The 13,844-nt window shown below is 45.7% G+C and overlaps 1 protein-coding gene across 1 annotated transcript in view; it reads left to right on the top strand.

Annotated features, from left to right (window-relative positions):
• LOC121534529 (mucin-15-like) overlaps positions 1-12,941 on the top strand; it is a 28,219-nt gene extending 15,278 nt beyond the window's left edge. The window contains exons 3-4 of the mRNA XM_041841112.2: positions 11,687-11,860; positions 12,003-12,941. Of these exons, the coding sequence (XP_041697046.1) occupies positions 11,687-11,860; positions 12,003-12,124 (296 nt within the window). The 3' untranslated portion in view covers positions 12,125-12,941. The remainder of the gene's footprint in view (positions 1-11,686; positions 11,861-12,002) is intronic.
• Positions 12,942-13,844: the final 903 nt, after the last annotated feature.

Genomic DNA, 13,844 nt, shown 5'->3' with positions numbered 1-13,844 from the left:
GCCTTGGAATAGTTAGATCTCATCTTCGCATACCACAAACCACATTACATTGCATTCGGAATGTATTCAGACCCCTTGACTTTTCCACATTTTGTTACATTACAACCTTATTCTACAATGGATTTAATAGTTTTTTTTTCTACACACAATACCCCAAAATGAAAAAAAGGAAATATCACATTTACAGTGGCTTGCGAAAGTATTCACTCCCCTTAGCATTTTTCCTATTATGTTGCCTTACAACCTGGAATTAAAATAGATTTTTGGGGGGTTTGTATATAATAATAATATAATAGTTATAATATAATGTATCATTTGATTTACACAACATGCCTACCACTTTGAAGATGCAAAATATTTTTTCTTGTGAAACAAACAGGAAATAAGACAAAAAAACTGAAAACTTGAGCGTGCATAACTATTCACCCCCCCAAAGTCAATACTTTGTAGAGCCACCTTTTGCAGCAATTACAGCTGCAAGTCTCTTGGGGTATGTCTCTATAAACTTGGCACATCTAGCCACTGGGAATTTTGCCCATTCTTCAAGGCAAAACTGCTCCAGCTCCTTCAAGTTGGATGGGTTCCGCTGGTGTACAGCAATCTTTAAGTCATACCACAGATTCTCAATTGGATTGAGGTCTGGGCTTTGACTAGGCCATTCCAAGACATTTAAATGTTTCCCCTTAAACCACTCGAGTGTTGCTTTTTGGCGAACACCAAACGTGTTAGCTTATTTTTTTCTTTAAGCAATTGCTTTTTTCTGGCCACTCTTCCGTAAAGCCCAGCTCTGTGGAGTGTACGGCTTAAAGTGGTCCTATGGACAGATACTCTAATCTCCGCTGTGGAGCTTTTCAGCTCCTTCAGGGTTATCTTTGGTCTCTTTGTGGCCTCTCTGATTAATGCCGTCCTTGCCTGGTCCGTGAGTTTTGGTGGGCGGCCCTCTCTTGGCAGGTTTGTTGTGGTGCCAAATTCTTTCCATTTTTTAATAATGGTGGGATGTTCAAAGTTTCAGATATTTTTTTATAACCCAACCCTGATCTGTACTTCTCCACAACTTTGTCCCTGACCTGTTTGGAGAGCTCCTTGGTCTTCATGGTGCCGCTTGCTTGGTGGTGCCCCTTGCTTAGTGATGTTGCAGACTCTGGGGCCTTTCAGAACAGGTGTATATATACGGAGATCATGTGACAGATCATGTGACACTTGCACACAGGTGGACTTTATTTAACTAATTATGTGACTTCTGAAGGTGATTGGTTGCACCAGATCTTATTTAGGGGCTTCATAGCAAAGGGGGTGAATACATATGCATCATTTTTCCGTTATTTATTTTTTAGAATTCTTTGAAACAAGTTATTTTATTCATTTCACTTCAGCAATTTTGACTATTTTGTGTATGTCCATTACATGAAATCCAAATAAAAATCCATTTAAATTACAGGTTGTAATGCAACAAAATAGGAAAAACGCGAAGGGGGATGAATACTTTTTTAAGGCACTGTACATAAGTATTCAGACCCTTTACTCAGTACTTTGTTGAAGCACCTTTGCCAGCGATTACAGCCTCGAGTCTTCTTGGGTATGACGCTACAAGCTTGGCACACCTGTATTTGGGGAGTTTCTCCCATTCTTCTCTGCAGATCCTCTCAAGCTCTGTCAGGTTGGATGGGGAGCGTCGCTGCACAGCTATTTTCAGGTCTCTCCAGTGATGTTCGATTGGGTTCAAGTCCAGGCTCTGGCTGGGCCACTCAAGGACATTCAGAGAATCTTCCTGAAGCCACTCCTGTGTTGTCTTGGCTGTGTGCTTAGGATCGTTGTCCTGTTGGAAGGTGAACCTTCACCCCAGTCTGAGGTCCTGAGCTCTATGGAGTAAGTTTTCATCAAGGATGTCTCTGTACTTTGCTCTGTTCATCTTTCCCTCGATCCTGACTAGTCTCCCAGTCCCTGCCGCTGAAAAACATCCCCACAGCATGATGCTGCCACCACCATGCTTCACCGTAGGGATGGGCCAGGTTTCCTCCAGACGTGACGCTTGGCATTCAGGCCAAAGAGTTAAATCTTGGTTTCATCAGACCAGAGAATCTTGTTTCTCATGGTCTGAGAGTCTTTAGGTGCCTTTTGACAAACTCCAAGCGAGCTGTCATGTGCCTTTTACTGAGGAGTGGCTTCTGTTTGGCCACTCTACCATAAATACCTGATTGGGGGAGTGCTGCAGAGATGGTTGTCCTTCTGGAAGGCTCTCCCATCTCCACAGAGGAACTCTGGAGCTCTGTCAGAGTGACCATCGGGTTCCTGGTCACCTCCCTGACCAAGGCCCTCAGTTTGGCCGGGTGGCCAGCTCTAGGAAGAGTCTTGATGGTTCCAAACTTCTTCCATTTAAGAATGATGGAGGCCACTGTGTTCTTGGGGACCTTCAATGCTGCAGGACAATTCCTTCGACCTCATGGTTTGGTTTTGGTTCTGACATGCACTGTCAACTGTGGGATCTTATATAGACACTTGTGTGCCTTTCCAAATCATGTCCAATCAATTGAATTTACCACAGGTGGACTCCAATCAAGTTGTAGTAACATCTCAAGGATGATCAATGGAAACAGGATTTACCTGAGCTCAATTTCGATTATCATAGCAAAGGGTCTGAATAGTTATGTATATAAGGTATTTCGGTTTTTTATTTTTAATAGATTGGTAAACATTTCTAAAAACCTGTTTTCGCTTTGTCATTACGGGGTATTGTGTGTAGGTTGATGAGGATTTTTATTTATTTAATACATTTTAGAATAAGGCTGTAATGTAACAAAATGTGGAAAAAGTCAAGGGTTCTGAATACTTTCCGAATGCAGTCTATGCCCAAGGAGACAGTGGTTTTATGGTAATCAGGTTTCCAAGGGTAACACAAACAATCCATAGTCCTCTTTGCTTTATCTTTTTGTTGCATTTTTATCAAAAAAAGTTTAAGAAATAATGAGTACAACCTGGATGCTGGATCCAAGGCATAAGGAAAGTATTTATCCTCACTGAATTGAAACAATACATTAGCAGAACTAACACATCCTGTAACTGCATTTCAGCCATAATGCTTTTCCTCTTACAGGGGTTGGTTAATGTAATTCAATCAGGGATTCAGGGAGAGCATAATTTAATAAATCATGTTGGTAAAATGTTTTACATACAGTGCCTTCAGAAAGTATTCACACCCCTTGACTTTTTACACATTTTGTTATGTTAAAAAGTGGGATAAAAATGTATTTAATTGTCCATTTTGTCAATGATCCACACCCAATACACTGTAATGTCATAGTGGAAGAGACATTTGAAGATTATATATTTTTTAAATGCTAAATTAAACACTAATTCAACCTCCTGATTCAATACATATTAGAATCACCTTTGGGAGCAATGACAGCTGGATTGTACAATATTTGCCCATTATTCTTTAAATAATTCTCCAAGCTCTGTCAAGTTGATTGTTGATCATTGCTAGACTGCCATTTTCAAGTCTTGCCATAGATTGTCAAGCCAATTTAAGTCAAAACTGTAACTAGGCCACTCAGATAAATTATATGTCGTCTTGGTAAGCAACTCAAGTGTATATTTGGCCTTGTGTTTTAGGTTATTATCCTGCTGAAAGTTGAATTTGTCAATTTATTCAATTTATTTTTTATCCTAAATAACTCCCTAGTCCTTGTCGATGACAAGCATACCCATAACATGATGCAGCCACCACCATGCTTGAAAATATGAAGAGTGGTACCCAGTGATGTGTTATGTTGGATTTGCCCCAAACATAATGCTTTGTATTCAGGACAAAAGTTCATTTCTTTACCACATTTTTTGCAGTATTACTTTAGTGCCTTATTGCAAATAGGATGCATGTTTTGGAATATTTTTATTCTGTACAGGCTTCCTTCTTTTCACTTTGTCGTTTAGGTTTGTATTGTGGAGTAACTACACTGAACAAAAATATAAATGCAAAATGCAACAATTTCTTAGTTACGCTTGCCATAACAAAGAGGTTGAATATTGACTCAAGACATTTCAGCTTTTCATTTTAATTAATTTGTTTAAAAAAATCTAAAAACAAAATTCCACTTTTACGTTATGGGGAATTGTGTGTAGATCACTGACACAAAATCTAAATTTAATCCAATTTAAATTCAGGCTGTAACAGAACAAAATGTGGAAAAAGTCAAGAAGGGGTGTGAATACTTTCTGAAGGCACTGTATCACTTGCGTGGTAATTTCACAAATGACATGAAACGACAATGAAATACTGATACACTTTACACTTTTCATTTGACTGACATTGTTAATTATTAGTTTCACTAATTGGTTCAACATGATTAAATAGATGGAAAACTTTTACTGAATTGCAATAAAACCTGTTATTTTCACACATGGTAATTGCACTGATTGTGGTAGCGTAATTACATGGCTGGGAAACATTTCTGTCTATTGAGTTGAGACTACTCATGTAAAAGGGTGCTTGCTCTATATGCTTTTGTACATTTATTTTTAAACACACATTTTGCCCTCAATTATAGGAAGAATGGTCCTTTGTTTGGTAGATGTAGATGTACTGTACAGTGGGGAAAAAAAGTATTTAGTCAGCCACCAATTGTGAAAGTTCTCCCACTTAAAAAGATGAGAGAGGCCTGTCATTTTCATCATAGGTACACGTCAACTATGACAGACAAAATGAGGAAAAAAAATCCAGAAAATCACATTGTAGGATTTTTTATGAATTTATTTGCAAATTATGGTGGAAAATAAGTATTTGGTCAATAACAAAAGTTTCTCAATACTTTGTTATATACCCTTTGTGTCAGAAGGAACCGATGTGGATGTGGTGGAGGAGTCAGGCGCAGGACACAGAGGTTACATCCAACAGACTTTAATAGTCCAAAGTGCAAAAGAGTAACACGACCTCGACCAAAAACAGAGGCGAGGGAATTACGCAAACAAGCGTAAACACTAAACACAAAACAAACAGAGCGCAAAACACGTAGCTCCGAAAGACAGGCAGACAACAACACACAAACTAACCAATACAACACAGGGAACTTATAAGACACGTAATCAGAACACAAACAGACACAGGTGTACAAGACAGACCAAAGTAATCACACCATGAAACATACAACGGTGGCAGCTAGTACTCCGGGGACGGCGAACGCCGAAGCCTGCCCGAACCAGGAGGAGGAGCAGTCTCGGCCGAAACCGTGACAGTACCCCCCCCTTGACGCGCGGCTCCAGCCGAGCGCCGACCCCGGCCTCGGGGACGGCCAGGAGGACGCGGACCCGGGCGCGTGGGATGCCCACGGTGGAACTCAGTCAGGAGGGATGGATCGAGGATGTCCCTCCTAGGCACTCCAGCACCGTTCCTCCGGACCGTACCCTCCCACTCCACGAGATACTGGAGACCACTCATCCGGCGCCTCGAGTCCAAGATGGTCCGGACCCTGTACGCCGGGGCCCCTCGATGTCCAAGGGGGCGGAGGGGTCTCTCCTATCTCATCTTCTTGGGAGTGGGCCAGCTACCACCGGCCTGAGAAGAGACACATGGAATGAGGGGTTAATATTTTTGTACTCAATAGGCAGTTGTAACCTGTAACACACCTCGTTCAATCTTCTCAGGACTTTGAAGGGGCCCCACAAACCGCCGACCCAGCTTCCGGCAGGGCAGGCGGAGGGGCAGGTTTCGAGTCGAGAGCCAGACTCGATCTCCCGGTGCGTACACCGGTCCCTCACTGCGGTGGCGATCGGCGCTCGCCTTTTGTTGACGGATGGCCCGCTGCAGATGGACATGGGCAGCGTCCCACGTCTCCTCCGAGCGCCGAATCCACTCGTCCACCGCAGGGGCCTCGATCTGGCTCTCGTGCCACGGTGCCAGGACCGGCTGATACCCTAAAACACACTGGAAAGGTGTTAAGTTTGTGGAGGAGTGGCGGAGAGAGTTCTGGGCCATCTCTGCCCAGGGGATATACCTAGACCACTCCTCCGGCCGGTCCCGGCAATAGGACCTCAGAAACCTACCCACATCCTGGTTGACTCGTTCAACCTGCCCATTGCTCTCCGGGTGGTACCCCGAGGTAAGGCTCACCGAGACCCCCAAGCGTTCCATGAACGCCCCCCAGACTCTGGAGGTGAACTGGGGACCTCGGTCAGACACAATATCCTCGGGGACCCCATAGTGCCGGAACACGTGGGTAAATAGGGCCTCTGCGGTTTGTAGGGCAGTAGGGAGACCCGGCATTGGGAGGAGACGACAGGCCTTGGAAAACCGATCCACAACGACCAAAATGGTGGTATTCCCCTGTGAAGGGGGTAGGTCGGTCACAAAATCCACCGAGAGGTGGGACCATGGTCGTTGTGGAACGGGCAGGGGATGTAAATTACCCCTGGGCAAATGTCTAGGCGCCTTACACTGGGCGCACACCGAGCAGGAGGAGACATAAACCCTCACATCCCTAGCTAACGTTGGCCACCAGTATTTCACGCTAAGGCAGTGCACTGTCCGGCCAATCCCTGGATGTCCAGAGGAGGGTGATGTATGAGCCCAATAAATAAGACGATCACGAACCTCGAGCGGAACGTACGTCCGCCCCACAGGACACTCGGGGGGAGTAGGGTCGGTATGCAGTGCCCGCTCGATTTCCGCATCGACCTCCCATACCACCGGAGCCACCAGACAAGACTCCGGCAGTATGGAAGTAGGCTCAATGGACCTCTCCTCTGTGTCATACCGCCGGGACAGGGCGTCTGCCTTACCGTTCTGGGACCCTGGGATGTAGGTGATCTTAAAAACAAACCGGGTCAGGAACATGTTCCACCTAGCCTGACGAGGGTTCAATCTCCTAGCTGCCCGGATGTACTCCAGGTTACGGTGATCAGTCAGAATGAGGAAAGGGTGTTGAGCCCCCTCAAGCCAATGCCTCCACACCTTTAGGGCCTGGACTACAGCTAACAGCTCCCTGTCCCCAACGTCATAATTGCGCTCTGCCGAGCTGAGCTTCTTGGAGTAGAACGCACAGGGGCGGAGCTTAGGTGGCGTGCCGGACCGTTGTGACAGGACTGCCCCAATACCGGTCTCGGACGCGTCTACCTCAACTTGGAATGGTAAAGAGGGATCCGGATGCGCCAGCACCGGGGCCGAGGTGAACAGGTTCTTCAGTTTGACAAATGCCCTGTCCGCCTCAGCTGACCACTGCAAACGAACCGGACCCCCCTTTAGTAGGGACGTAATGGGAGCTGCAACCTGTCCAAAGCCCCGGATAAACCTCCGGTAGTAATTAGCAAAACCCAAGAACTGCTGCACCTCTTTTACAGTGGTTGGAATTTGCCAATTACGCACAGCCGACACACGGTCTACCTCTATCTCCACACCAGACGCGGACAACCGATAACCCAAAAAGGAGACGGACTCCTGGAAGAACAGGCATTTCTCTGCCTTGACATACAGGTCATGCTCCAACAGTCTTCTCAACACTCGGCGCACCAGGGCTACATGCTCGGCTCGTGTAGAAGAGTACACTAGGATGTCGTCGATGTACACTACCACACCCTGCCCATGCATGTCCCGGAAAATCTCGTCAACAAAGGATTGGAAGACTGAAGGAGCATTCATTAGCCCGTATGGCATGACGAGATACTCGTAATGACCCGAGGTGGTGCTAAATGCCGTTTTCCATTCATCCCCCTCCCTAATGCGCACCAGATTGTACGCGCTCCTGAGGTCCAACTTTGTGAAGAACCGCGCTCCGCGTAATGACTCCGTCATAGTCGCAATCAGTGGAAGAGGGTAACTATACTTAACCGTGATCTGATTGAGACTACGGTAATCAATATACGGGCGCAAACCCCCGTCCTTCTTCTTCACAAAGAAGAAACTCGAGGAAACCGGGGAAGTGGAGGACCGTATGTATCCCTGTGCCAAGGACTCGGCTATGTAAGTCTCCATAGCCGCTGTCTCCTCTTGAGACAAGGGATACACACGGCTCCGTGGAAGAGCCGCTCCTGTTTGGAGATTTATCGCACAGTCCCCCTGTCTATGAGGTGGTAGCCGTGTTGCCCTCGCTTTGCTGAACACAAGTGCTAAGTCCTCATACTCAGGGGGAATGCGCATTGCGGGCACTTGGTTCGGACTCTCTACCGAGGTCGCCCCTAAGGAAACACCTAGACATCTCCCTACACACTGGGCAGACCACTCCATAAGAGCCCTCTGTTGCCACGCAATGGTAGGATCATGGGCGCTTAACCAAGGAAGCCCCAGCACCACGGAGTACGCAGGAGAGTCAATCAGATAAAACTGAATGATCTCCTCATGACCCCCCTGCGTCGTCATCTTAAGTGGTGCTGTGACTTCTCTGATCAGCCCCGACCCCAACGGCCGGCTGTCTAATGCGTGGACAGGAAAGGGAGCTTCTACCGGCCGAAGGGGAATTCCTAATCTATAACAAAATGCCCGATCAATAAAATTCCCAGCTGCGCCTGAATCTACTAGCGCCTTATGCTGGGAATGAGGTGCCACCTGTGGAAAGCTCACAGGAATACTAATGTGACCAACAGAGAGCTCTGGGTAAGTGGGGCGCCTACTCACCTGAAATGACTCCCCAGTGCGTGACCTGTTGTCCCCTCTCCCAGGAGACCCTCCCCAGCACCTGGCCGCGGTGTGTCCTCCACGGCCACAGTAGGTGCAGGGGATGGCCTCCCTCGGGTTCTCTCTCCTCCTCTCTCTAGCGCCAGCACCCCCGAGCTCCATGGGAATCGGCTCGGAGGTGCTGGAGGGTGGAATGGATGACCCCCACTCGGGACGTCCGCGGGTAGCCAGCAGGGTGTCGAGACGGATGGAGATGTCTACCAACTGGTCGAATGATAGGTTGGTGTCCCTGCAGGCCAGCTCACGACGAACGTCCTCTCGTAGGCTACACCGGTAATGGTCGATGAGGGCCCTCTCATTCCACCCCGCATCCGCCGCTAGCGTCCGGAACTCCAGTGCGAACTCCTGTGCACTCCTCTTCCCCTGTCGGAGGTGGAACAGACGCTCCCCCGCCGCCTTCCCTTCAGGTGGGTGATCGAAGACAGCCCTGAAGCGGCGGGAGAACTCTGCGTAGGTGATGGTAGCGGCGTCTATTCCCCTCCATTCGGCGTTGGCCCACTCCAATGCCTTGCCGGACAGACAGGAGATGAGGGCGGAGACGCTCTCGTATCCCGAGGGCGCTGGGTGTATAGTAGCCAGGTAGAGTTCCACCTGCAGGAGGAACCCCTGACACCCGGCTGCAGAACCGTCATATGCCCTCGGGAGCGAGAGCCGAATGCCACTGGGTTCCGGTGCTGAGAGAGGAGGACTGGCCGTTGGTGATGGGATGGTGTAAGAAGGCGTGGGCACCTCTCCAGTCACCAACCGGCGCAGAGTGTTGGACACCTCGTCCATGGCGGCCCCAAGTTGCCGGATCATAGTGTCCTGATAGCTGATCCGTTCTTCCAGCGACTTGGGTGCCGCCACTGCTCCTGCTGACTCCATAGTTGGGGTGTGTTGTTCTGTCAGAAGGAACCGATGTGGATGTGGTGGAGGAGTCAGGCGCAGGACACAGAGGTTACATCCAACAGACTTTAATAGTCCAAAGTGCAAAAGAGTAACACGACCTCGACCAAAAACAGAGGCGAGGGAATTACGCAAACAAGCGTAAACACTAAACACAAAACAAACAGAGCGCAAAACACGTAGCTCTGAAAGACAGGCAGACAACAACACACAAACTAACCAATACAACACAGGGAACTTATAAGACACGTAATCAGAACACAAACAGACACAGGTGTACAAGACAGACCAAAGTAATCACACCACGAAACATACAGCGGTGGCAGCTAGTACTCCGGGGACGGCGAACGCCGAAGCCTGCCCGAACCAGGAGGAGGAGCAGTCTCGGCCGAAACCGTGACACTTTGTTGGCAATGACACAGGTCAAACGTTTTCTGTAAGTCTTCACAAGGTTTTCACACACTGTTGCTGGTATTTTGGCCCATTCCTCCATGCAGATCTCCTCTAGAGCAGTGATGTTTTGGGGCTGTCGCTGGGCAACACAGACTTTCAACTCCCTCCAAATATCTTCTATGGGGTTGAGATCTGGAGACTGGCTAGGCCACTCCAGGACCTTGAAATGCTTCTTACGAAGCCACTCCTTCGTTGCCCGAGCGGTGTGTTTGGGATCATTGTCATGCTGAAAGACCCAGCCACATTTCATCTTCAATGCCCTTGCTGATGGAAGGAGGTTTTCACTCAAAATCTCACGATACATGGCCCCATTCATTCTTTCCTTTACACGGATCAGTCGTCCTGGTCCCTTTGCAGAAAAAACAGCCCCAAAGCATGATGTTTCCACCCCCATGCTTCACAGTAGGTATGGTGTTCTTTGGATGCAACTCAGCATTCTTTGTCCTCCAAACACGACGAGTTGAGTTTTTACCAAAAAGTTCTATTTTGGTTTCATCTGACCATATGACATTCTCCCAATCCTCTTCTGGATCATCCAAATGCACTCTAGCAAACTTCAGACGGGCCTGGACATGTACTGGCTTAAGCAGGGGGACACGTCTGGCACTGCAGGATTTGAGTCCCTGGCGGCGTAGTGTGTTACTGATGGTAGGCTTTGTTACTTTGATCCCAGCTCTCTGCAGGTCATTCACTAGGTCCCCCCGTGTGGTTCTGGGATTTTTGCTCACCGTTCTTGTGATCAATTTGACCCCACAGGGTGAGATCTTGCGTGGATCCCCAGATCGAGGGAGATTATCAGTGGTCTTGTATGTCTTCCATTTCCTAATAATTGCTCCCACAGTTGATTTCTTCAAACCAAGCTGCTTACCTATTGCAGATTCAGTCTTCCCAGCCTGGTGCAGGCCTACAATTTTGTTTCTGGTGTCCTTTGACAGCTCTTTGGTCTTGGCCGTAGTGGAGTTTGGAGTGTGACTGTTTGAGGTTGTGGACAGGTGTCTTTTATACTGATAACAAGTTCAAACAGGTGCCATTAATACAGGTAACGAGTGGAGGACAGAGGAGCCTCTTAAAGAAGAAGTTACAGGTCTGTGAGAGACAGAAATCTTGCTTGTTTGTAGGTGACTTATTTTCCACCATAATTTGCAAATAAATTCATAAGAAATCCTACAATGTGATTTTCTGGATTTTTTTCTTCTCAATTTGTCTGTCATAGTTGACGTGTACCTATGATGAAAATTACAGGCCTCTCTCATCTTTTTAAGTGGGAGAACTTGCACAATTGGTGGCTGACTAAATATTTTTTTCCCCCACTGTATATGGTTTTTAGATGTTCAATAACTCTCAACAACATTTCAACTTACTGTCCACTAACCCTAACCTTAATTCTTACCCTAACCCTTATTCTAAACCTATCCCTAACCCTAACCGTAACCTTAGGAAGGATTTGCTTATCAACAGATACTTTGTTGATAGTATGACCATCTGTAGATAATCTATATGGTACTGTCCAAATAAAGTGTGACCGGAAGATATTTTTCAATACATAAATAATAAACCCAGACATTTATTGCACCATATATTAGAATTGCACCTATATTAGAATTGCACCAATATTAGAATGTTGTATTTGCAATGTATTTACCTCCTCTTTTTCATGTATTTTTTGTGATACATTTATTTTTGTTTTCAAAGGCTTGGCCTCAGATGCAGTGCAGAACAAGAAGAGGAGTGAGGCATGGGGTGCCATCCTGGGCACAGGAGTGGCAGTGTGCTTCGTGGCGATGGTGGTCTATGTCATCCTGAGAAGGAGAGGCCGACGGGATTTCACACACAGGAAGCTTGTTGAGGAATTCCCCTCAGACTCAGGTAAGCAGTTCCCTTGGAGATATTTCCCTTTTAGGATTTCCTGGCATATTTTCTATCTGATAGGACTGAATACATTATAGGAAAGTACCTGTTATCATAAATCGGCCATGCAAAATTTCACATCTCTGTTTCTCACTCCTAGTTCTGCGACTGGACAACAGTGAGCCTTTGGACTTGAAATATGATGGTTCAGCTTACTACAATCCTGGACTCCAAATGGACAACATCCAAATGGCCAACTTTCCACGAGGACATCAAAATTGAAAAGGACTCCAAGACTAACCTTAAACACTTTAAAGAAGACTTTCATATACAAAATAATTATTGAGACACGACATACGCATTAACGTGCATAAATCTCTATAGCAGAATGTTAAATCATGGATTTACTGTACCCTAATGCATTGGTTATGTGGGCTTAGAGCCAAATTAGGGGTGTACTTTTTTGTAAACTTCGGGAATTTGGAAATGTGTTAGTATTAATTATTATTTTGGAAAATTAGAATTATATGTTTACACACAAAATTACAATGGTTTCGAGGGAAAGTTTTGAAATTTGCCGGAAATATTCCCATTCTTTGTTACCCCTAGAACGAATACCAACTCTACGTAATTTAGACGTCCACATAGTTCTTGCATTGATCTCAAGTTTGGATTCTAGACACTTCAATACAGTCTATTATAGAAGTAGCAAAAGCCAAAATTAAGACTTGATCGTCTGCTATATTTCCAAGATGGTTTGACAAAGGAAACAAAAAATGTCTTAGACATGAAGACCTGCACTCAAATAAGGTTATTTCTGTACCTTATTCTAAATTACAATTAAGCCACAGGTCAACTCAATATAAACATTAACATACTGTAGCATCTATTTTTTTAATCAACCCAAATTATAAGTTATTATTATACTGTACCTCTGTTTATTACATCCTCACTCAAGGCGCTTATATGTAAAGAGCAATTGCCACTTCCATTATCTTTAATGGCTGACTAGTAAAGCCAGGACAAGGAAATGGTCCAATTCACGCACTTATCAAGAGAACATCCCTGGTACTCACTAAACACAAATGCTTGGTTTGTAAATTATGTCTGAGGGTTGGAGTGTGCCCTTCTCTATCCGTAAATAAAATAAAAATGGTTTGCTTAATATAAGGAATATGAAATTATTGAAACTTTGGGAGGGATCCAGGGCCGGCCCACTCATTAGGCAGGATAAGGCAGCAGCCTATGACGGCAGATTAACAAGGGCGGCATTTTCTGAGTTAAACTGACCAAGACGCACCTCCAACAACACATACAACCTTATATATACACTGAACAAAAATATAAACGCAACAATTAAACGATTTTACTGAGTTACAGTTCATATAAGGAAATCAGTCAATTGAAATAAATAAATTAGGCCCTAATCTATGGATTTCACATGACTGCGCAGGGGTGCAGCCAATCAGAATGAGTTTTTCCCCACAAAAGGTCTTTATTACAGAAATACTCCTCAGTTTCATAAATTGTCCGGGTGGCTGGTCTCAGATGATCACGCAGGTGAAGAAGCCAGATGTGGAGGTCCTGGGCTGGTGTGGTTACACGTGGTCTGCGGTTGTACTGCCAAATTCTCTAAAATGACGTTGGAGGTGGAGGTGGCTTATGGTAGAGAAATGAACATTCAATTCTCTGGCAACAGCTCTGGTGGACATTCCTGTAGTCAGCATGCCAATTGCACGCTCCCTCAAAACTTGAGACATCTGTGGATTTGTGTTGTGTGACAAAACTGCACGTTTTAGAGTTGCAGTTTATTGTCCCCAGCACAAGGTGCACCTGTGTAATGATCATGCTGTTTAATCAGCTTCTTGATATGCCACACCTCTCAAAATTGGTGAGAAATAAGCTTTTTGTGCGTATGGAAAATGTCTGGGATCTTTTATTTCAGCTCATGAAACATGGGACCAACACTTTACATGTTGCGTTTATATTTTTGTTAATTTCT

This window comes from Coregonus clupeaformis, chromosome 21, assembly GCF_020615455.1.
Source record: "Coregonus clupeaformis isolate EN_2021a chromosome 21, ASM2061545v1, whole genome shotgun sequence".
Taxonomy (NCBI): Eukaryota; Metazoa; Chordata; class Actinopteri; order Salmoniformes; family Salmonidae; genus Coregonus; species Coregonus clupeaformis.
The sequence above is the reverse complement of the archived record's forward strand: the minus strand, read 5'-3'. Positions and strand labels throughout refer to the sequence as shown.